The 25,471-nt window shown below is 36.7% G+C and overlaps 2 protein-coding genes across 2 annotated transcripts; both read left to right on the plus strand.

Moving 5' to 3' along the window:
- Positions 1 to 8,434: 8,434 nt before the first annotated feature.
- LOC135946377 (plexin domain-containing protein 1-like) lies at positions 8,435 to 10,502 on the plus strand. The gene is made up of 3 exons (XM_065494587.1): positions 8,435 to 8,468; positions 9,185 to 9,718; positions 10,240 to 10,502. The coding sequence occupies exons 1-3, from the start codon at positions 8,435 to 8,437 to the stop codon at positions 10,500 to 10,502; spliced, it is 831 nt and encodes a 276-aa protein (XP_065350659.1).
- Positions 10,503 to 16,141: 5,639 nt separating this feature from the next.
- Positions 16,142 to 18,022, plus strand: LOC135946378 (plexin domain-containing protein 2-like). Its single transcript, XM_065494588.1, has 4 exons — positions 16,142 to 16,318; positions 16,378 to 16,558; positions 16,966 to 17,499; positions 17,799 to 18,022. The coding sequence occupies exons 1-4, from the start codon at positions 16,142 to 16,144 to the stop codon at positions 18,020 to 18,022; spliced, it is 1,116 nt and encodes a 371-aa protein (XP_065350660.1).
- The last annotated feature ends 7,449 nt before the right edge of the window (positions 18,023 to 25,471 follow it).

A 25,471-nucleotide genomic window follows, 5' to 3' on the forward strand; every position in this document is an offset into this window, starting at 1 on the left:
TCTGCTCAGCACGACTCGTGAGCTTTGAGCCCAGCGGGCGTGAGGCAAATGCAAATAATAATACGGACACGGACGCGTGGGAAATAATGTTGGGTAGGTCAGCGGCAGATATTTAAAAAATTAATAACAAAATAACGAACACTTATTACATGTAATATTTAAAAATGCGCAGATGAAAGGACAATGAGTTCAAATGTTTCACACGTTTCAAATTCCCACCGAGACAGAACGCAGAAAAGATGAATGGAATTTGTTGAGGGGTTAGTGTCAATGCGATGAAAACTTCTATTGAAATAAACCTCTCACTTTCCGTCCGAACGCCAAAGAGGTCGAAAGCTAAAAGAATGGGGAAAGCGCAATTTCACGACCGATTTATTTTTATTTTAATAATTGCCACCGCTTTCCTCGTTCCCGGAATCGCGTCCACGGATAAAGATGATGGTAAGAATTTATATGTAACACAGATAATTATATATTGACCTTATTTTTTAACCTGGCCATGAGCACTATTTTTATTGATATTTTAGAGAAAAATATTTGTATTGTATGATTTTGCTCTGGTTTATTTTGCATTTTCGGTCTGCAATCTAAATCACTTGCGGTAAGATGGGTGCCACAATGAATTCAAAGGAAAAAGGGGGAAAAGACAACCCTGGAACCTGGCGGCCACATTCCTGTGTGGATTGACAAGATAAAAATATAAATCTGGAAAAATATTTGAATTTACGTCTCAAAATTCTCAGCATTTCTTGAGAATTAAAGAAATTCTTGTAATATGCCGGCGCATGTTTCATTATTACGAACTTTGCAGCCAGGTTATTTTATTTTATTTTGGTATTATTTTTATTGTTTGAAGCGGAGAAATTTGAGAGACATCAATGCAAAATTATGCGAGTGGACTAAATCTCTGTGGCCAAATCTTTCCTCTTTTCCGATTTCCTATCCTGTTAGCTTTAAGGACTTTTGAATCCAATGGTTTAGGTTTTGTCTCATTATTAAAAGCTCAAAATTTGCCTAATGCTTTTGCTCGCTCTGCACGTGCTTAGAAAACTTTTCAAAACACCGAAGGATTTCAACACCACATAAAAGATCATTTTCTAAACTGAAATGCTAATCAGGCTCGCTAATTCTAACGATTTATTTTTCCATTCATTTTGTTTCTTTATAACAAGTCCAACTGATATTATTTTCCAAAATAATTTTAATTTTAAAATGGTATTATTTTAAATACGTTTTGATTTCTCTGACAGAAAAATTCAAAGAGCAATATGGGCACTCCTTCTATGAAACTGACAAATACTACTCGATGAAAATCCACTATTTCAACAAATCCGACACCGTTTCTGAGATATTTTGGAAAGAAATTACGGATCAAAATGATGTGATTGTGTTGAGCGACGACCAATTCGTTGATGGAAAGGTATGTAATAATTTATATGAAATTGTTTAAGTTAAAATTTGAAATTTAGGCGGTAGTTGATCTGCCATTTGGATTTCAACTCTTTGACCTCAATGTCACCCGCGTAGCAGTGACGAAAGAAGGGACAATTCTATCAGCTGATCCTTCCGTTAACTGGACCATCGCTCCCTTGCAGACCAAATTCGGAATGAGCCGCTGCTACATTTCTTACCTAGCTATAGGTAAGTGTGAATAAAGAAATTTTATAGAAATTATTTAGAAAAGAATATTTTTCAGAAAAAAACTTCTACGTCCAGTGGAACAACTCTCTATTCAACCACGAAAGTTTCAAAGAACACGAATTTAGCTTTCAAGTCAGACTGGGTGACAGAGGAGAAATCGATTTCGATTACAGGAGAGTGCCCTACAACATGACAGATTTCCGGAAAAATTGTGACTGCCTCGGAGACAAATTTGGAGTCATGTATTCTCATCACGAAATTTTTGAAGTTTTCCGCCCCTACAATGAAACTTACGAGCTCGGATTTTCGATGGATTTCAAAAACTACGAAGTACAGACAGGGACAGTAATAAGATTTTTCCCGGCTGACTGGTGCATGGGGCAAAAGAAATGCGAGGACTGCGCCAAAACTGAATATCATCTCACCCCGAGTAAAAGTGTCCGATGCTCGTGGTGCCCAGAAATCCAGAAGTGTTCCAGCACGAGGGACAGTTTGCAGCACGTGTGGAAGGAGAACAAATGCGATATTCATCACGTGAATTTCTGCAGCTACGACATTGAAGGTTTCAAATTTTTTTTTGTGTTATAGGTCTTGGTTATAATGTCCATCCATTGATTCATATTCTGGAAAAAGAGAGAATAAGGGCAAAATCATTTGCAGTTTGACATTTTTTAGCCCAGGAACGATTAAAAATTAAAATAATTGTTTAAATTGTCTTATTTTTTGTAAATTAGGGATGCTTGAAATTTTAAATAATTCCGGTAATCATTTTGGTTTTAAAAATTGTTTGCCTTTCTAGCGGCCACCTAAGAAATAATTATTTCTTCGCATTATAAACATCAGCGGGGTCCAGATGTGCGATAAAATTGGTTCGCACTGCGCAGATCCAAGATGGCGTCTGAATTTGGGAAACAAAAAGCCCTCTTTGGATTGCCGTACGATTGTCAAGAGTTTGTTTTTACGATCCAAAAGACACAATTAGTTAAGAGCAATGCAAATTAAACGTCACAATATTGACCAAAACCTGCTTCTTTTCGCACATTTTCACGTGACCGTTTTTTCGCGCCAAAATCCACCGGATGCCATATCTGCGCATCGCACGAATCTGGCCCCCGCTGATTATATTAATCCTGGCTCGACCTCAAACCACCCTCAGTGAATTTTATTCACAAGAAACCAACCTAAAAGCAACAGATTCCCCGGACAAAATTGTTAAATTAATCCATCAGTCCTGACCATAAATTTCAGATCTCTTTAAAAATTATTATCATTAAGTAACAACTATTTTTTTTATAATTTCAGGATATGGATGGCTATATTTTGTCCTGTTTGCATGGACCTTCAAACTTTTAGTCATCATTTGTATATTCTTACAAGATACAATTGTCAAATTATGTTACAAAATACGGCCGGAATGGCTTCGAGAACGCATCCAATCCAGAAATGAGCCAAATGAGCCGGTTGACAATAATCAAGCCGAATATGAGGATAATGACCAGCATGGAAGACTGGATGGTGAGGTCAATAACACTATTCAAGGACTTTAGTTGGGCGGCTGGGCAATTGAAGCAGGAAATTGATGTAAATATTCGAGCCCCTTTTTTGCACGGCTTGCAAAAAGAATTCAATTAAATTTTTAAAATAATTTGGTTCTGCGGAAAAATTTGTGTGTCTCTTACATTTACCTTGACTATCATGAAAATTTCTATTGGATTCGTTGAAAGTACATGTTTTAATTTTTGAGCATGTATTTCTTCCATCATCAATCATTTTATTAAATATTGTACTTTATTTTAATACAATGCCATAAAAATATGTAGCCAAAAAATGATAATAAAAGACATAATAAAAATTATAGTAGTTAAGTCTCTAAATTTATGTTATGCAACTTGAGCAGCACCACTGCCAAGCGGCATAGCATCAATCGGCTCTTTGTCCCATTTTTTGACAAAAGAACGCAGGTAATTTATTGTTGCATTCTTTTGTTTATTTAATGTTTTAATTTGAATTAGAAATATTAAAAATGACTCCTTTTTTAGCACCAAGGGCATAAATATAAACACCCTGCATCAAAAAGATTCAACGGACAAGGCAAAAAATTAAAAATTGATTTTTATATATTTAATTTTGATTTATGTGCAGTTTGAAACTTATTTTACTTAATTAACGGTAAAATTAAACAATTACTCTTCACCGAAAATTAAAATACACACATTTGAGGGGCTAAAATGCAGGAGTTTAATGACCAGCTAATTTTTCTAGAAGTCCACTCTACACCTAGTCAAAAAAAGCATGAAATAATACTTACAATTAAACACAAATTTTGAAATGATGAAAGAGGCGCAAGAGGAGTGAAAAGTGAAGGTAAAGTTGTGTTTGAGTGATTCGCACGTTTCGAATTCCCGCAGAGGCAGCGGCCGCAGAAAGGATGAATGGAATTTGCTGAGGGGTTTGTGTCAAAGGGAGGAAAATAGAGTTCTCTAGCAAAAATCCCCTCATTTTACGTCTGGACGCCAAAGAGTTTGAAAGCAAAAGGAATGGGGAAAGCGGAAGTTTACGACCGACTTCTTTGTGTTTTATATGTTACCACCACTTTCCTCGTTTCCGGAAATGCGTTCACGGAGACAGTTGAAGGTATGAATTTTTATTTCGCACAGATGATAGCATTCTGATAATTGCATTAACCAGAATTTTGAAGTACTTAACCATTGTCTATTTTCATAAAGATATTTTAACGAAAAATATTTTAGCTATGCATGGCAAGATAAACCAGCTAATGATGGTTTAAATATAGAACTTTCGGCCTGCAATTAGAAATGAACTGCCCGATTATTCACTTGCGGCAAGATGGATGCCTCAATGATTTCAAGGAAAAAGAGATAAAGAATAAGAAACCTGGCGGCCACATTCCTGTGTGGAGTTACAAAAATATATTAAAATTTCTGCTCAAAACTCTCAGCATTAAGAAATTCTTGGAATTCTGCGGCGCATGATGATTATTACTAGCTTTTATTTTGTGTTAATTTAATGATCACTATATTATTACAGAAATTAAGAAGGAAATAAGGGCCTCCTTCCATGAATTTGACAAAGACTACTCAATGAAAATCCACTATGCCAACCATCCCGACGACGATGCAGACCGATTTTGGAAAAATATGGAGATTGAAGAAAATGCGAACAAGTTGAGCGACGATCAATTCGTTAATGGAAAGGTATGTAAAAACTTATTAAAACTATTTAAGTGCTTATAGATGCAATTTTAATTTTAGGCGTTGGTGGAACTGCCTTTTAAGTTTTTATTTTTCAACATCAATTACTACAGCGTATCAGTGACAAAAGAAGGGGCAATTCTATCAGACGAGGATCCCGATGCATGGATAATCGCTCCCTTAATGGCCAGGGTCGGAATGGCCCGCTGCAATGTTTCCTATCTCAAACAAGGTGAGCGTGATATTCAATTAAATTTAATTCGTGAAGTTTCTGCCACGGTACAGATTATTTCAATCTGACTCATAAATTGATAAATAAATACACCAGCTGTTTAAGCCTTTAGTGTTCCAAGCCCCAACAGATGGCGCCACCGTATACATTCGTAATAAAATTAATTTTAAGGCGATTTCAGACTCAATCCTGCCACTGAGCATTCTTTGCTTAATATGATTTATTTTAACGTTCTGAAATACAAAATCGATTAAGCCAATCGCCGTAAAATCATGCAAACCATGAAATAACAAATCTTAAAAAGCAAAAATATTTTCCAGGAGATAATTTCTACGTCCAATGGAACAACTTTCGATTCAACCACGACAAATTCGGAGAACAAGAGTTCAGCTTTCAATTCAGACTGAGCGCCAGACGAGAAATCGAGTTCGTTTACAGAAAAGTGCCCTACAACTTGAAAGATTTGCGGAAAAATTGTGACTACTGCCTCGAAGGTAAATTTGGAGTCACATTTCCACATCAAGAAGATTTTAAAGTTCCCCCCTACTATGAAACTTACAAGCTTGGATTTTTAATGAACTTCAAAAAATATGTAGTCAAGCAAGGGACTGTAGTCAGATTTGTCAAGGCTGACAGGTGCATGTTTCGAAAAGACTGTCAGACATGCACCAAAACTAAATTTCGTGAAGGCCCGAAACAATATGCCCCATGCTCATGGTGCCCAGCAATCGAGAAGTGTTCCAGCAGGAGAGACAGCCTGCGGCACATGTGGGAGGAGAACAATTGCGATATTCATCACATGAATGCTTCGGTTTTCTGCAAGTTCGAGAACTTAACCCAGGTGCCAAACCAACGCGGCATTGAGAAAATTATCATTAATTCCACCGGGAATCCCCCTAGATCCATCAGGGTTGACATCTTGTGTAGGTTTCGAAATTATTTCATTTTGTGTTTAAGGTCGTATAGTTTTAAAACCCATTGTTTTAATAGAGGAAGAGAGTATAAGGGCAAAATACTTGCCCTTTTTACATTTATTTAAAATCGCTATAGATAGAATATAAAATATCAGCGTGAATGTATTTGCTGGGTGTTGGACCTCTTTAAAAATAATGGCTTCAAGAAATATATCCATTGAAACTAATTTGTTTTATGTTTTTTAAATTTCAGTTACTGACCCTGACGTGTCCAATTCTTACGAGTTATTATGGGTCTTCATACTCCTGACTGTTATAGTCATCATTTGCATATCCACGATCATATTGTTCAAAGATGAAATTGTCAAAGTGTGTTATAAAATTCCGTCGGATTGGCTTCGAGAGCGCACCCAAACCACGAATCAAGCGGAAGATCAGAACAATGACCAGGAAGATCAGGAAAGGACCTGATGACGAGGACAATAACACCACCCAAACACTAGACACCTATGCGTAAATTGAAGGTGGTCTGCTGGGCAATAGAAGTAGGAAATTAATATACAAGCCCTTATTGGAGGGCTAGAAGGCAAGCAATTTTTTAAAGAAATTATATTTTTGCAATATATTCTCTAGCTGTGTTTCTGTTACATTTGCCTTCACTATCGTGAAAATTACAATTAAACTCGTTGAAGGACATACGTTTCTTCTATAGTCTATGCGTTGCATTGTAATAAATCCTTGATTTTGATACGATGCCATACAAATCTCTGTTTAGCCAGAGATAATGATTGTGAAATAATTTCAATCACACTGAGAGTCAGAATAAAAACGGAAAGTTACATCTCTAATTTTATTTTGTGCAACCTGTATTAATGAAAATCTGGGCAGAATCAAACGACATTTTGTCACTTATTAACTCGAATTTCTTAAAATAAACGCAGGTATATAATTATTTTATTTCGTTATGGTATATTTAGGGGAGAATAATTTATTTTTAAATTTAACTAACAATTTTGTTCGTTGTGAAGCTTGCTATAGCAAATGATGTACGGTTAAACACTTTCTCTCCACTGACAATTAAAATTACAATACACACCACGAATGTTTCCACTTAATCGACAAAAGTCTCAAATAAATACTTCAACAATTTTGTATTAATGGAAATGCGCAGAAGGGTGGACAGTGAAGGTAAAGCTGAGTTTGAGTGTTTCGCACGTTTCGAATTCCCGCAGAGGCATCGACCTCACTCAGGAAAGATGAATGGAATTTGCAGAGGGGTTTCTATCAAAGGGAGGGATACTTATATTCGAATAGAGTTCTCTAGCAATATTCCCCCATTATACGTCTGGACACCAATGAGTTTGAAAGCTAAAAAATGGGAAAAGCGCGATTTTACGACCGATTTCTTTTTATTTTAATAACTGCCGCCGCTTTCCTCGTTTCCGGAGTTGCGTCCACAGAGGCATTTGAAGGTAAGAATTTTTATTTTGCACAGATAGAAATCTGAAAATTTCATTGACCTCGATTTTGAACCGCAGGTCTTCAGCACAAAGCATTGTCTCATTTTTTAAAGATATTTTAGAGGAAATTATTGTATTTGTATAGCAATGTAATCAATGATCTTGCTCTTGTTTGCATTTCATTTTCGGTCTGCAATCTAAAATTACCTGCCCGATTATTTACTCGCGGCAAGATGGGTGTTTAATTGAATTTAAATGAAAAGGGTTAGCCCTGGTTGCCACATTCCTGAGTGGAATGACGTGACCAATAAATATAAATGGAAAAATATTTGGAATTTTCATCTAAAAATTGTCAGCAAATCTTGAGTGTTTTTGAAATTCTTGGAATATGCCAGCGCAAGTTTTATTATTCCGAGCTTTGCAGCCAGGATCTTTAATTTTGTGTGTTTACAATCATTAAATTCTAGCGGATAATTTTTAGATGCAGCGAATTAAAAATTACGCATCTCGGAGTGCGTTTTTCTTTGTCACTATTTCCATTTTTAATCTTTTTCCCTATTTATTAAAATTCATTTGGCTATTTTAAATTTATTTTGAAATGGTTGTATTCTCCACAGATATTGAGGAAAGAAACCACTTCTTTGAAACTGACAAAAACTTCTCGATGAAAATCCACTATGCTACCCATCCAGATGACATTGTCAACATATTTTGGAAAAATATGGAGCATGAATTTAATGCGACTACGTGGAACGTAGACGTTAATTCAATGGTATTTAAAAATTTGCAAAAACATATATGGAATGTTTCAAGAATAAATTCGAGTTTTAGGTGTCGCTTGATGTGCCATTTGGGTTTCAACTTTTTGACCTGAATGTCACCCGCGTAATAGTGTCACCTCGAGGAATAATTCGAGCAGATGATCTTCGATATTACGATAAATGGACCATCGCTCCCTTAAATGCCAAATTCGGAATGAGCCGCAGTAAAATTTCTCAAGTCATTAAAGGTGAGCGTGATTGTTAAATTTTACACTGCAAGGCAAGGGTGAGAAAATCTCACCCTTAAATTTCAGTTGTACTCACAGAATTTCTGTCATGGTACAGATTTTAAGCCTATTTTAATTTAAATATATTCTTCAAACTGATAAATATATTTGAATCATCATTATACGAATCAGTCTGAAAGAAACAAAATTAAGTTTTTTAATTTTGATTTTATAAATTAAATTTTCTTTAATAAATTCGGTAAAGCCAAACGCCGATGATAACTATTTAACTAAAATATCGAAGGCGAGTTTGAATAAAACAGTGTATATCAGTGGAGGCCAGATTCGCGCGACGCGCAGATATGGCGTGAAAAAACTGTCACGAGAAAATGCGCGAAAAGAAGGAAATTTTGGTCAATATTGTGACGCATAATTTGCATTACTTGAACTTAACTGTGTCTTTTGGATCGTAAAAACAAACTCTTGACACTCGTACGGCAATCCAGAGAGAGCTTTTTGTTTCCCACAGTCAAACGCCATCTTGCATCTGCGCAGTGCGAGCCAATTTTATTGCACATCTGGCCCCTGCTGGTGTATATAACAATAACAACACCTTAAACCATTCAAATCGTTTCTAAATAAACAGTCTATTTGGCACCGAAAACACTAAATTCCAAAGCCCTCTATATTTGTATTATTTTAAGAGGTTGTAAATACAAATAAAATATTTTTTTCAGGTCATAACCTCTACATCCAGTGGAACAACTTTCGATTCGACGACGACAAATTTGGAGAACACGAGTTCAGCTTTCAAGTCAGACTGGGCTACGGAGGAGAAATCGATTTCGTTTACAGAAAAGTGCCCTACAACATGGCAGTTTTGCAAAACGCTTGTCCCAACTGCCTCGAAGATAAATTTGGAGTCATGTATTCTCATCACGAAGTTTTTGAATTTCCCCGCCCCTACAACGAATCTTACGAGCTTGGATTTTCCATGGATTTCGAAAAATATCAAGTCAAGGGCGGGACTGTGGTCAGATTTTTCCCGACTGATTGGTGCATGGGGCAAAAAAACTGCGACGACTGCACCAAAACGAAATATCAAATCAGCTCGAATCATTTTGATCGGTGCTCGTGGTGCCCAGCAATCGAGAAGTGTTCCAGCAAGAGGGACAGTTTGCAGCACGTGTGGAAGGAGAACAAATGCGACGATAATCGCAAGAATGTTCCGAGTTCTTGCCACCCTGAGAGCAAAAGAATTTTTGGCAATGGTCTGGATTAAAAATCTCAGCATTAGTTGATTAATTTAACGGAGGAAGAGTGATTAAAGACCGTCTTTGACGCAGTTTCTGAGCTCACCAGTCGATTTGTGAGGGTCGAATTAGGTAAAGTGGACATTTTTCCGGCCAAAATGTCCAGCACGACGTGTGAACCTCTTTCCCGCAAAAACATTTTGAACGTATTTGCGAGAACTGCGCCTGCGTCAGAGCTGGTGTGGCCGAGGAGAGGCGTGGCGTTAGCCGCTAGCAGCCGGTGGTTGGTGTTTTCCAGCTCTGACGCATGCGCAGTTCTCGCAAATACGATCATAATGTTTTGGCGGGAAAAAGTTCACGTTACGCTGCACTTTTTGGTCGCAAAATATGTCCACTTTACCTAATTCGATCCTCAAGAATCGATTGGTGTGCTCAGAAACTTCTTCAAAGACGGTCTTCATGATTGACTAACATCAAAGAACATTGAATTATATTCAAGAATTTATCCACTGAAATCTATTTTTTTTTTTAATTTTCAGGTTCTTTTATAACAATGTCACTCGTGGTTTTCTGGATCATCACACCCCTGATTGTTATGATCACCCTCTGTGTAGTCTCCAAGGATCAAATTGTTAGAATATTTCAAACAACTCCGGCGCAATGGTTTCGAGACTTTATCGAATGCTTGGATGAGCCAAATCAGCCGGATGACAATAATGAAGCAGAAGATGAAAACAGTGACCAGGAAGGCCAGGAATTGCAGGAATTGCCTGGCACCGACGTCCAAGAAACAATTGTGTAAATTGAAGTTGGCCTATTGGGCACTCCAATATAGTAGTATTAGGAAAATACTGTACATGTTATAGAAGCCCATGTTGCAGGGCTACAAAACAATCAAGTAAAATTTTAGAAATATTTGCGTGTTTCTATTATATGTACCTTGAGTGCCGTGAAAATTTCAATTAAACTCGCCTCAAAGCAAGATTTATACCATCACAGATCTGATTGTAATGAAATGCAATACTAATCTTTATTTGGCAAAAAATAATCAGTTAAATATAACGCTATTTAAGACATATTATAAGAAACATAATTTATTAACGTGTTAAATTCACTTACTTTAATTTTGGTATGCAGCGTGTGCAGCACCAACGCAAAGTGGCACAGCATCAAATGTCTCCTTGACCCATTTTTACAACTATATATATAAATAATGAGATGCTTACGTTTTAGGTTCTTAATGTCGAATTACTTAAAATGAGCGCTGATGTCATCATTTCATTATTTTAATTTGCAATATATGTGCAATCTGAAACCTACTGTGTAGCCTATGTGAAATTAAACAATTTCTCTCAACTGTCAGTTAAACACACATCAGAGGCGGAAATATTGCGGGAGTTGAATAATAAATTGAGCAGCTATTTTTTCTAGATGTCCACTACTTCCACTTAGTCAACAAAAACACGAATAAAAATATTTAAACACTAATTTGTAATAGTGAAAAGATGAAGAGGAAAGAACGGCGAAGGTTAAACCGAGTTTACATGTTTCGCACGTTTCGAATTCCCGCAAAGACAGCGACCGCAGGAGAGATGAATGGAATTTGCTGAGGGGTTAAAGTCAAAGCGATGAAAATTCCTATAATAACGAACCCCTCATTTTACGTCCGAACGCAAAAGAGATCGAAAGCTAAAAGAATGGGGAAAGTGCAATTTTACAACCGATTTCTTTTTATTTTAATAGCTTCCAGCGCTTTTCTCGTGTCCGGAATTGCGTCCACGGGCACAGTTGATGGTAAGAATTTATATTTAGCACAGATAGCATTCTGATGATTATATTGATCTGGATTTTGAACCTGGTCTATAGCACAATGCATTGTCTAGTTTTTTAAAGATATTTTAGAGGAAATTGTTGTATTTGTATGGCAATGTAAAACAATCAATGACCTTGCTCTTGTTTGCATTTAATTTTCCGTCTGCAATCTAAAATTACCTGCCCGATTATTTACTCGCGGCAAGATTGCTGTTTAATTGAATTCAAAGGAGAATGGTTAGAACTGATAGCCACATTCCTGAGTGGAATGACGTGACTAATAAATATATGGAAAAATATTTTCAATTTACGTCTCAAAATTGTCAGCATATCTTGAGTGTTCTAGAAATTCTTAGAATATGCCGGCGCATGTTTAATTATCACAAGCTTTGCAGCTAGAATATTCAATATTGTGCGTTGTGTATAATCAAATTCTAGCGGAGATTTTTTGGATGCGGCATATTAAAATTTACGCGTCTCAGAGTGCGTTTTTTTCGCTATTTCCATTTTCTATTTTTTCCAAATTTGAAGTCTAACATTTGATCAAAAGTCATTTCGCATAATTCAAATATTTCTTTTGAAATGGTTGTATTCTCCACAGAAATTGAGGAAAGCGACCACTTCTTTGAAAATGATGAAAACTTATCGATGAAAATCCACTATGCTAACTATCCAGACGACGATGCCAACTTATTTTGGATAAATATGGAGAGTGAGAAAAATGCGGAGACGTATGCCGATAGCTACTTTCAAAGGGTTTTTAAAAAGTTGCAAAATAAATATGGAATGTTTCAGAAATAAATTTGTGTTTTAGGTGTCATTTGATGTGCCATTTGGGTTTCAACTTTTCGACCTGAATGTCACCCGCATAGTAGTGACACCTCAAGGAATAATTGAGCCAGAATATTATCAATGGTACTTAAAAAAATGGACCATCGCTCCCGTAAATGCCAAAATCAGTGCGAGCCGCAGTAAAATTTCTCACCTCGTTAAAGGTGAGTTTGAAAATTAAATTTTGCTCGCCGAGTTGCTGTCATGCATGGTAAAGATTTCTTAGCTCTCTTTAATTTGAATCTCTTCTTGAAACTGATAAATATATTTGAATCATCATTATGCGAATCAGTCAAGCTCAATCTGAAACAAAAATAAATACGTTGCGCAGCTTTACTACTTTTGATTTTAAGGCGTTTCCGCGGCGATTTCAGACACAATGTTTCCACTCTGAATCCTTCAATTAATATTTTCCCTTTTGACGAGATGAAAACAAAAATCGGTTAAGAATATCTTCGTAAAATTTTTAAACCTTTTTTTTTTTGCTCCGAAAACACAATAAATTTCAAAGCTCTATATTAATAAAATATTTTTTCAGGCAATAACCTCTACATCCAGTGGAACAAATTTCGATTCCGCCCCGTATATTTTGGGGGTTCAGAGTTCAGCTTCCAAGTCAGACTGGGCGAAAGAGGAGAAATCGATTTCGTTTACAGAAAAATGCCCTTAAACATGAAAATTGTGCAAAAAAATTGTCCCATCTGCCTCGAAGATAAATTTGGAGTCATGTATTCACATCACGAAATTTTTGAAGTTCCCCGCCGCTCCAATGAATCTTACAAGCTTGGATTTACCATGGATTTCGAAAAATATGACGTCAAACAAGGGACTGTGGTCAGATTTTTCCCGGCTGATCGGTGCATGGGGAAAAAAATCAACTATTACTGCACCGAAACTAAATTTCAAATCAACGCGACAGAAACTGGCCAATGCTCGTGGTGCCCAGCAATTCGGAAGTGTTCCAGCAAGAGGGACAGTTTGCGGCACGCGTGGAAGGAGAACAAATGCGACGATAATCACAAGAATGTTCCGAGTTCCAGCCACTCAGACAGCAAAAAAATTTCTGACAATGGTCTGTGTCAAAAATCCCATTATAGTTGATTAATTTAACGGTGGAAGAGCCTTAGACAAAAATTTCTGAGCACACCAATCGATTCTTGAGGGTTGAATTAGTTAAAGTAATATTTTTCCGACCAAAAAGGCCAGCATGACGTGCGCAGATCAAGTAGAACTTTTTACCCGCCAAAACAATATGATTGTGAGAAGTGCGCATGCGTCAAAGCTGGATATATGTGACAAAGAAGTCATTCGTACAGGTGCCCAAACCAGCTCTGACGCATGCGCAGGTCACGCATATAGACGTTCATATCGTTTTGGCGGGATAAAGTTCACTCGTCGCGCTGGACATTTTGCCGGAAAAACATGCACTGTACCGAATTCGACCCTCAAGAATCGATTGGTGTGCTCAGAAACTTGGTCAAAGACGGTCTTCAAGATTGACTTACATTAAAGAACATTGTATATTATATTCAAGAAATTAGCCACTGAAATCCATTTTTTTTCTTAATTTTCAGGTACGTTCAAATCAATGACTCTCTTGAATTTCTGGATCATCACACCCCTGATTTTTATGGTCACATTCTGTGTGGTCTACAAGAATCAAATTGTCAGATTATTTCAAACAAATTCGACGCAATGGCTTCGAGACTTTATCGAATGCTTGGATGAGCCAAATCAGCCGGATGGCAATAATCAAGCAGAAGATGAAAACGATGACCAGGAAGGCCAGGAATTGCAGGAAATGCCTGGTCCCTATGTCCGAGCACCATCCATCATTGTGTAAATTGAAGTTGGCCTGTTGGGCACTCCAATATAGTAGTATTAGGAAAATACTGTACATGTTATAAACGCCCATATTGCAGGGCTACAAAACAATCAAGTAAAATTTTAGAAATATTTGCGTGTTTCTATTATATGTACCTTGAGTGCCGTGAAAATTTCAATTAAACTCGCCGCGAAGCAAGATTTATTCCATCACAGATCTGATTGTAATGAAATGCAATATTAATTTTTATTTGGCCATAAAGAATTAGTTAAATTTAACGTTATTGAAGACATATTATCATAAACAACACGATTTATTAACGTGTTAAATTCACTTACTTTGATTTTGTTATGCAATGTGTGCAGCACCAATGCAAAGTGGCACAGCATCAAATGTCTCCTTGACCCATTTTTACAACTATATACATGAGATGCTTACGTTTTAGGTTCTTTCATATTGAATTACTTAGAATGAGCGCTGATGTCATCATTTCATTATTTTAATCTGTCAATATATTTATTTTAACCTCAACTCCTTCACTTCCCTAATATAAAAAGAGGTGTTGTGCCTCGCTGCCAACCCCTCAAATTCCTATCTTGAAGAGAGGTCAAAACGTTGCAATGTATATGATTGTATAAAGACACAATAATGCAAGGCGACGAGTGGGCAAGACCAGCAGAGAGACAAAACATTTAGTAGCCAGCATGTTTAATTTTTTTGGAAACATTAATGTTGCAGAAAGCTGATAAAATGTTAGGAATTAATTCGAAGGGAAAGAGAGAAAGCATAAATTGGGGAGCGAAGAGAGAATCGGGGAGTTTTTCAGGTTTTGGAGAGTGGGACGGAGGAACAAACAGGGTGATCATGTCGGTGCATGAGCCAATGGACTATTTTATATGGACCCTAAATCGAAAAATTGATCGAACAGAGCAAATAATTTTAAATGGATTTTTTTATTCAATAAGATTTTTGAGCAATCTGAAACCTACTGTAGCCTATGTGAAATTAAACAATTTCTCTCAACTGTCAGTTAAACAAACATCTTGCGGGAGTTGAATAATAAATTGAGCAGCCATTTTTTTCTAGATGTCCACTATTTCCACTTAGTCAACAAAAACATGATTTTAAAATATTGAAACACTAATTTCTAAAAATTAAAAGACGAAGAGGAGAGAACGGCGAAGGTTAAACCGAGTTTACATGTTTCACACGTTTCGAATTCCCGCAAAGACAGCGACCGCAGGAAAGATAAATGGAATTTGCTGAGGGGTTAAAGTCAGAGCGATGAAAATTCCTATAATAACGAATACCTCATTTTACGTCCGAACGCCAAAGAGATCGAAAGCTAAAAGAATGGGGAAAGCGCAATTTCACGACCGATTTCTTTTTATTTTAATAGCTTCCAGCGCTTTCTTCGTTTCCGGAATTGCGTCTACGGGGACAGTTGATGGTAAGAATTTATATCTGGCATAGATACAAATCTGTTAATTTCATTGACCTGGATTTTAAACGTGTGGTCTTAAACACCAAGCATATTTTCTTGTTTTTCAAATATGTTTTAAAGGAAATTATTTTATTTGTATGGCAATGTAAAACAATCAGTGATCTTGCTCTTATTTTCGGTCTGCAATCTAAAATTACCTTCCCGATTCCACATTCCTGAGTGGAATGACGTAACCAATAAATATATGGAAAAATATTTTGAATTTATGTCTCAAAAATGTCAGCATATCTTGAGTGTTCTAGAAATTCTTAGAATATGCCGGCGCATGTTTAATTATCACGAGCTTTGCAGCGAGGATCTTTAATTTTGTTTTACTATCATAAAATTCTAGCGGAGAATTTTTGGATGTAGTAAATTAAAAATTACGCGTCTCGGATTGCGTTTTTCTTTGTCACTATTTCCATTTTTTATTTCTTTTCCATATATGCAGTCTCCCATTTGATTAAAATTCATTTTGCCTCTTTTTGAAATGGTTGTATTCTCCACAGAAATTGAGAAGGAAAGTGACCACTTCTATGAAACTGACAAAAACTTTTCGATGAAAATCCACTATGCCAACTATCCAGACGACGATGCCAACTTATTTTGGATAAATATGGAGAGTGAGAAAAATGCGAAGACGTGGAACGAAAGCATGTATCTAACGGTATTTAAAAATTTGCAAAAATAAATATGGAATGTTTCAAGAATAAATTTGAGTTTTAGGTGTCGTTTGATGTGCCATTTGGGTTTCAACTTTTCGACCTGAATGTCACCCGCATAGTAGTGACACCTCAAGGAATAATTGAGCCAGAAGAACTTCGATTGTACAATAAAAAATGGAACATCGCTCCCTTAAATGGCAAATTCGGAACGAGGAGCAGTAAAATTTCTATCCTCGTTAAAGGTGAGCGTTAAAATTAATTTTCTCACCCCAAACTTTTAGTTGTACTCACAGGGTTGCTGTCATGGGGTACCGATTATTAGCTCATTAATTTAAACATTTTCTTGAAACTGATAAATCTGTTTCAATCATCATTATACGAATCAGTCGAGTTCAACCTGAAACAAAAATAAATACGTGTGGCAGTTTTTCATCATTGTGTGGAGATGTTTGTACTAAGCAATTTACAGGTGTTGAAGCCGCCAACAGATGGCATCACCATATTATTTATACTTTCGATTTAGAGGCATTTCAGCTGCAATTTCAGACACAATTTTTCAACGCTGAATCCTTCACTTAATATTTTCCCTTAATATTTAATACTTTATAAGCCCTATGAGATTGTAAATAAAAAGAAAATATTTTTTCAGGCAATAACCTCTACATCCAGTGGAACAAATTTCGATTCGACGACGAATATTATGGACAACACGAGTTCAGCTTTCAAGTCAGACTGGGGGAAAGAGGAGAAATCGATTTCGTTTACAGAAAAGTGCCTTACAACATGACAGATTTGCAAAAAGCTTGTCCCGAATGCCTCGAAGATAAATTTGGAGTCGTGTACACTCATCACGAAGTTTTTGAAGTTCCCCGTCGCTACATTGAATCTTACAAGCTTGGATTTTCCATGGATTTCGAAAAATATGAAGTCAAGGACGGGACTGTGGTCAGATTTTTCCCGGCTGATCGGTGCATGGGGCAAAAAAACAGCGATGACTGCACCAAAACGAAATTTCAAATCAACGCGAAAAAAACTGGCCAATGCTCGTGGTGCCCAGCAATTCGGAAGTGTTCCAGCAAGAGGGACAGTTTGCGGCACGCGTGGAAGGAGAACAAATGCGACGATAATGACAAGAATGTTCCTAGTACCAGCCACTCCGACAGCAAAAACATTTCTGACAATGGTCTGGGTTAAAAATCCCATTATATTTGATTAATTTAACGGAGGAAGAGCCCTAGACGAAAATTCTGAGCAAACCAATCGATTCATAAGGGTCGAATTATGTAAAGTGGATATTTTTTCCGACCAAAAAGCCCAGCACGGCGTGTGAACTTCCACTTTACCGAATTCGACCCTCAAGAATCGATTTTTGTGCTCAGAAGCTTCGTCAAAGACGGTCTTCAAGATTGACTATCATTAAAGAACATTGTATATTCTATTCAAGAAATTAACCACTGAAGTCTATTTTTTTTTAATTTTCAGGTTCGTTCAAATCAATGTTTCTCGTGGTTTTCTGGATCATCACACCCCTGATTGTTATGGTCACCCTCTGTGTGGTCTCCAAGGATCAAATTGTCAGAATATTTCAAACAACTCCGGCGCAATGGTTTCGAGACTTTATCGAATGCTTTGATGAGCGAAATCAGCCGGATGACAATAATCAAGCAGAAGATGAAAACAATGACCAGGAATTACAGGAATTGTAGGAATTGCCTGGTTCCCATGTCCAAGCACCAACTACCATTGTGTAAATTGAAGTTGGCCTGTTGGGCACTCCAATATAGTATTAGGAAAATACTGTATGTATTATACAAGCCCATTTTGAAGGGCTATAGATAACAATGAAGTAAAATTTTAGAAACATAGTGTGTTTGTGTTTCTCTTCTATTTACCTTGGCTGCTGCCGTGATAATTTCAATTAAACTCGCAAGATTTATACCATCACAGATCTGATTGTAATGAAATGCAATACTAATCTTTATTTGGCCAAAAAGAATTAGTTAAATTTAACGATACTGAAGACATATTATCATAAACAACACGATTTATTAACGTGTTAAATTCACTTGCTTTAATTTTGGTATGCAACGTACGCAGCACCAAGCATGAAATGTCTCCTTGACCCATTTGAATACTTAAGAGCAGCGGGGGCTAGATTCAAGCGAAACGCAGATATGGCGTCCGGTGGAGTATGGCGCGAAAAAACAGTCACGTGAAACGTTTGCGTTAATATTGTGACGTATTATTTGCATTACTTGAACTAATTGTGTCTTTTGGATCGATAAAACAAACTCTTGACACTTGTTCGGGAATACAAAAAGATGAGCTATTTGTTTCCCACATTCAGACGCCATCTTGCATCTGCGCAGTGAGAACCAATTTATGGCCCCCACTGCTTATAAGGTTATCCACTTTCCACTTACAATTAGTCAACAAAAACATGATTTTAAAATATTGAAACACTAATTTCTAAAAATTAAAAGACGAAGAGGAAAGAACAGTGAAGGCTAAACCGAGTTTAAATGTTTCACACGTTTCGAATTCCCGCAAAGACCGCAGGAAAGATGAATGGAATTTGCTGAGCGGTTAAAGTCGAAGCGATGAAAATTCCTATAATAACGAACCCCTCATATTACGTCTGAACGCCAAACTGGTCTAAAGCTATAAAAATGGGGAAAGCGCAATTTCACAACCGATATCTATTTATTTTAATAACTTCCAGCGCTTTCCTCGTTTCCGGAATTGCGTCCACGGAGACAGTTGATGGTAAGAATTTTTAATTAACAGACTTGTAAATCTGTTAATTTATTTGACATGGATTTTAAACGTGGCCTTAAACACCAAGCATTGTCTAGTTGTTTAAATATATTTTCGAGTAAAATATTTAAATTATATGGCAAGATAAATCAACCAATGATTGTTTGTATATTGCACTTTCGGCCTGCAATCAGAAATAATGACCTTCCCGATTATTCACTTGCGGCAAGATGGGTGCCTCAATGATTTCAAAGGGAAAGGAGATAAAGAATAAGGAACCCGGCGGCCACATTCCTGTGTGGATGAGTGACAAAAATTTATTAAAATCTCTGCTCAAAACTCTCAGCGTTAAGAAATTATTGGAATACTCCGGCGCATGATAATTATATTACTAGCTTTGATTTTGTTTTTATTTTATCACAGAAATCAAGAAGGAAATAAGAGACTCCTTCCATGAATTTGACAAACACTACTCGATGAAAATTCACTATGCCAACCATCTCGACGACGATGCAGATTTATTTTGGAAAAATATGGAGATTGAAGAAAATGCGACCAAGTTGAGCGACGACCAATTCGTTAATGGAAAGGTATGTAAAAACTTATTAAAACTATTTAAGTGCTTATAGATGAAATTTAAATTTTAGGCGATTGTGCAACTGCCTTTTAAATTTAAATTATTTCACATTAATTACTACAGCGTATCAGTGACAAAAGAAGGGACAATTCTATCAGACGAGGATCCCGATGCATGGATCATCGCTCCCTTAATGGCCAGGGTCGGAATGGCCCGCTGCAATGTTTCCTATCTCAAACAAGGTGAGCGTGATATTCAATTAAATTTAATTCGTGAAGTTTCTGCCACGGTACAGATTATTTCAATCTGACTCATAAATTGATAAATAAATACACCAGCTGTTTAAGCCTTTATTGTTATAAGCCCCAACAGATGGCGTCACCGTACACTTTAATAATAAAATTAATTTTAATGCACTTTCCGCTGCGATTTCAGGCTCAATCCTGCCACTGTGCATTCTTTGCTTAATATGATTTATTTTAACATGCTGAAAATCAAAATCGGTTAAGCCAATCGCCGTAAAATCATGAAAACCATGAAATAAAAAAATCTTAAAAAGCACAAAAAATTTTTCAGGAGATAATTTCTACGTCCAATGGAACAACTTTCGATTCAACCACGACAAATTCGGAGAACACGAGTTCAGCTTTCAATTCAGACTGAGCGCCAGACGAGAAATCGAGTTCGTTTACAGAAGAGTGCCCTACAACTTGACAGATTTGCGGAAAAATTGTGACTACTGCCTCGAGGATAAATTTGGAGTCATGTATCCTCATCAGGAATTTTTTAAAGTTCCTCCCTACAATGAAACTTACGAGCTCGGATTTTCCATGGATTTCAAAAAATATGAAGTCAAGCAATGGACTGTAGTCAAATTTGTCATGGCCGACTCGTGCATGGAGGAATATGAATGTTATGCCTGCACCAATACGAAATTTCAAATCAGCTCGAATTATTTTGGTCGATGCTCGTGGTGCCCAGCAATCCAGAAGTGTTCCAGCACGAGGGACAGTTTGCGGCACGTGTGGAAGGAGAACCAATGCGATATTTATCACGGGAGTGATCCACATTACTGCTTCATCACCTTCGAAGGTTTCAAAAAATTCATTCATTTTGTGTCTTGGTTATAAAGTCAATTCGTTGATTAATTTAATGGAGGAAGAGAGAAGAAGGGGAAATTTTAGCCAAGGATCGATTTGAAAATATTTTAATTCTTTGAATTGTCATTAATTCACCAGTTGCATAAACCCTAAGTGTTCGAAGCCGCCAACAGATGGCGCCACCGTAGACTTTCGATTTTAAGTCACTTCCGCTGCGATTTCAGACTCAATCTAGCTACTGTGCATTCTTCAATTAATTTGCTATTTTTTGACGTGCTGAAAACCAAAATCGGTTCAGCCAATCGCCGTAGAATCGTGAAAAACTATTTTTTGAAATAAAAAAATCTTTTCCAACGTTTCTACGGCGAATGGCTGAACCGATTTTGGTTTTCAGCACATCAAAAATTAGCAAATTAATTTAAAAAAAAGCTAAATAGCTAGATTGAGTCTGAAATCGCAGCGGAAGTGCCTTAAAACCGCTTAAAACAAAATTTTTAAGAAAGTCTATGGTTGCGCCATCTGTTGGCGGCTTCAATAACTAAGGGTTTATGCAACTGGTCAATTGATTTAAAATCTTGGAAGTTTTATATGAAATATTGGTTTTATAATTTGCTTGCCAACCGAGCGGCGACCTGACAAATAATTATTTTTTCAACAGATTGAAATTGCCTCTTTAAAATTTAATACCTTCAAAAAATAACCATTGAAACTAATTTGCTCTATGCTTTTTAAATTTCAGTTACTGACTTGTCCTATATTTACGAGTATAAATGGATCTTCTTCTTCATACTCCTGACTGTTATGGGCATCATTTGCATATCCACGATCATATTTTTCAAAGATGAAATGGTGAAAATATGTTGTACCATACCGTCGGATTGGCTTCGAGAGCGCATCCAACCCACGAATCAGCCAAATCAGCCGGTTGACAATAATCAAGAGGAAGATAAGAACAATAACCAGGAAGATCAGGACAATATCACTACCCAAAATCCAGGCTCCTATGTGTAAATTTAAGGTGGCCTGCTGGGTAATTAATGTTAATATATTGCAGGGCTAAAAATATCAAGTAAATTTTTAAAATAATTTAAATCTGAAAATATTCTTTCTTGTTTATTTTACATTTACCTTGACGGACATTTCTGGTATATTCGTTGAAGCTCTTTTTCTTTCAATTTTAAGCAAGATTTCATCCATCACCAATCTGCAGTTCCAATGCCATAATATTATTTACTTAGCCAAACGACATAGTTGTTAATTCTCTAATTTAAAATTATGCAACCTGTGCAGCACCCATGACAAGCAGGGCAGTATCAAATGACTTTTTGTACCTAAGCTGGTACTTCAAATAATTTTTTAAAATAACGTTGATCTCATGATTTTAATTTTCTTATGATGACAACAATAATTATTTTAATTTGTTATTTAATTTAGTGAGCCCTATAAAAAGGTTGATCAGACAGGGGACAGGGCATATACATTTAATAATAGATTTTTGTGCATTTTGAAATAATATAGCAAATGTGAAATTAAACACTTTCTCTCCACTGACAATTTAAATACACACATCGCAAAAGTGCACACGTTTGAGGCGGAAAATTTTCAGATGCTGTTTAATTAAAAATGACCACCTTTTTTCCTGAATGTCCAGTCTTAAACTGAATCAATAAAATCCTGAATTAAAATATTTAAACAATTTTTGTAATAATTGTATTACTTCCTTCCAAATGTTGTTCCTACATAATTGTATCATTACTTTATGGATGTGTGCTGATTTGGGGCAGAGTTGCCCTGTCAGCCCATAATAAACTTAAATTTTGAAATTAATAATGGAAATGCGCAGAAGGGTGGACAGTGAAGGTAAAGCTGAGTTTGAGTGTTTCGCACGTTTCGGATTCCCGCAGAGGCATCGACCTCAGGAAAGATGAATGGAATTTGCAGAGGGGTTTCTATCAAAGGGAGGGATACTTCTATTCAAATAGAGTTCTCTAGTAACGAACCCCTCAATTTATTTCCAGACACCAAAGAGGTCGAATCAGCTAAAATAATGGGGAAAGCGCAATTCCACGACCGATTTATTTTTATTTTATTAACTGCAACCGCTTTCCTCGTTTCCGGAATTGCGTCCACGGAGAAGAAATATGAGGGTAAGAATTTTCATTACAAATCTGATAATTTTATATTTTTTCCTGGATTTTGAACCTGCCCTTTAACACCGAGCATCGTCTATTTTTTAAAGGGGTTTTAGAGGGGACAAAATTTTAATTGGCATGGTAAATTAATTAATGATAATGTATATATGTATTGCATTTTCGGACAGCAATCTAAAATTACTTTGCCAGATTTTTCATTTGCGGCAAGAATGTCTCAATAAATGATTTCAAACGGAAACGGGATTGAGAGTTAGGAACCTGGCAGCCACATTCTTGTGTGGAATGAGAAGACAAATAAATACAGGGAAAAATAATTTAAATTTCCTGCTCGAAATTCTCTCCGCAAGTCTTGAATGTTTTAGAAATTCTTGGAATATGCCGGCGCATGTTAAACTATTATGTGTTTATTTATCTGATATTATTTCTATAACAGAGAATTTTTAGTGGCGGCGAATGCAAAATTGCGCTTGTCGTCGGAGTGCGATTTCCTTTTTCACCGCACGAGAGTAAGATTGACGAGTGGACCAAATCTCTCCTTTCCTCTCTGCCAATTCCCGATTTAATCATGTTTGCCCACAAGGACAAGATAATTTCGAGCACAAATATTTGTTGTTTTTTTCTCGTGAAAATCTCGCAATTTTGTATACGCGGCTTTGCTATAGTTTTGCAAGTCATTTTGTAAACTAAAAAGCTATTCGGGCTCGCCATTCGAAAACACTGCACACTCGCGGTGACCTGCTGATTCGAATTTAATCTCATTTTATTTTTCCTTCAACATAAAAGTAAAAGTAGATCCATAATATAATCAATAACCTTTTTTGTTTCTCAACAGAAATCAAGGAGCAGAGAGGAGAGAGAGCAGAGAGAGCAGAGATAAGAGGGAACTTCTTCTCTGAAAGTGACCCGTACTACTCGATGACTATCCACTTCAACAATTATCCAGACGAAAGTTCCAAATTGATACGGAAAAATATGGAGAGTGAAGAAGTTGCGCTCAAGTTGACCGACGACCATTTCGTTGATGGAAAGGTACATTTAAAAATTAGAAAGAAACGTTCACTTTTTAGAATAATTTTTGAATTTTAGGCGGTGGTTGATCTGCCTTTTGAATTTCAACTCTTTGACCTCAATGTCAGCCGCGTAGCAGTGACGAAAGAAGGAACAATTCGATCAGCTGATCCGTCCGTTCATTGGATCATCGCTCCCATAAACGCCAAATCCGGAACGACTACCTGCAATATTTCTTACTTCTTTCTAGGTGAGCTTGAAAATTAAATTTATATTTATCAGTTATATTTCAATCTTCAACTGATAAATAAAAATCAAAATGATGCGCACGAGTCGAGATCAATCTGAAGCTAAACTAAAAAGTCAGCAGCATTTTTGTTGCACACTCATTATGGATCAAAAGTAATCTGTTGAAGGCCGTTTCTCCTTGTGAAACATAATTTTAATAAAATCACTTTTTGCATAGTTTATGATCAAAATGTTGAGATTTTTTATGTTGCAAAATGCAGCGGGGGCCAGATGTGCGATAAAATTGGTTCGCACTGCGCAGATCCAAGATGGCGTCCGAATGTGGGAAACGGAAAGCTCTCTCTTTGGATTGCCGTACGAGTGTCAAGAGTTTGTTTTTGCGATCCAAAAGACACAATAAACACAAGTAATGAAAATTATGCGTCACAATATTGACTAAAACTTGCTTCTTTTCGCGCATTTTCACGTGACCGTTTTTTCGCGCCATACTCCACCGGACGCCATAACTGCGCGTCGCACGAATCTGGCCCCCACTGACAAAATGTTTGAAATATTTTTGGAAAAATCTATTATTGATATTATCTATAAAAATCAGTTTGTGCAACTAGTAACACCACTCCCTAAGAAAAAAAACCATCTGAAGCCTTTCTAATCGATTCAAAAAACAACCATACCGTCTATATTGCACCGAAAACCGTCTAAAATTCAAAGCTCTACACCAATGAAATATTAGTAGAGGATTTATATAATAACAAAACATTTTTCAGACCAAAAAGTCGTCATTCAGTGGTACGACTTTCGGTTCAACATCAAAGGTTTCGAAGAGCACAAGTTCAGATTTCAAGTCAGACTGGGCGACAAAGGAGAAATCGATTTCGATTACAGGGGAGTGCCCTACAACTTGGCAGATGTGCCCTACTGGTGTGACTGCTTGGAAAAAAAATTTGGAGTCGTGTTCACTCATGACGAATTTTTTGAAATTGCCCCCTTCAAGGAAACTTACAAGCTCGGATTTTCCATGGATTTCGAAACATACAATGTCCAGCAAGGGACGTTTATCATATTTGTCAGGGCTGACAGGTGCATGGAGCAAACGAACTGCCTCGACTGCACCAACACTAAATTTCGTCACGACCCGAAATATTATTTATCCCGGTGCTCGTGGTGCCCAGCAATCAAGAAGTGTTCCAGCATGAGGGACAGTTTGCGGGACGTGTGGAAGGATCATTGCGACTTGCATTACATGAGTGCTCCGAGTTTGTGCAACGAAAAAACCGAAGGTTTCAACGAATTTTTATTGTCTTCGTTATA

The sequence above is a fragment of the Cloeon dipterum genome, chromosome X, assembly GCF_949628265.1.
Source record: "Cloeon dipterum chromosome X, ieCloDipt1.1, whole genome shotgun sequence".
Classification (NCBI taxonomy): Eukaryota; Metazoa; Arthropoda; class Insecta; order Ephemeroptera; family Baetidae; genus Cloeon; species Cloeon dipterum.

Excerpts from the sequence above, each read along its gene's own strand:
- LOC135946377 (XM_065494587.1), top strand. The coding sequence starts at position 8,435 with ATGAGCCGCAGTAAAATTTCTCAAGTCATTAAAG. Across the intron at positions 8,469-9,184 it reads AATTTCTCAAGTCATTAAAG|GTCATAACCTCTACATCCAG; the intron begins GTGAGCGTGATT and ends TATTTTTTTCAG. Across the intron at positions 9,719-10,239 it reads CAAAAGAATTTTTGGCAATG|GTTCTTTTATAACAATGTCA; the intron begins GTCTGGATTAAA and ends TTTAATTTTCAG.
- LOC135946378 (XM_065494588.1), top strand. The coding sequence starts at position 16,142 with ATGGTTGTATTCTCCACAGAAATTGAGAAGGAAAGTGACCACTTCTAT. Across the intron at positions 16,319-16,377 it reads ACGAAAGCATGTATCTAACG|GTGTCGTTTGATGTGCCATT; the intron begins GTATTTAAAAAT and ends TTTGAGTTTTAG. Across the intron at positions 16,559-16,965 it reads AATTTCTATCCTCGTTAAAG|GCAATAACCTCTACATCCAG; the intron begins GTGAGCGTTAAA and ends ATATTTTTTCAG.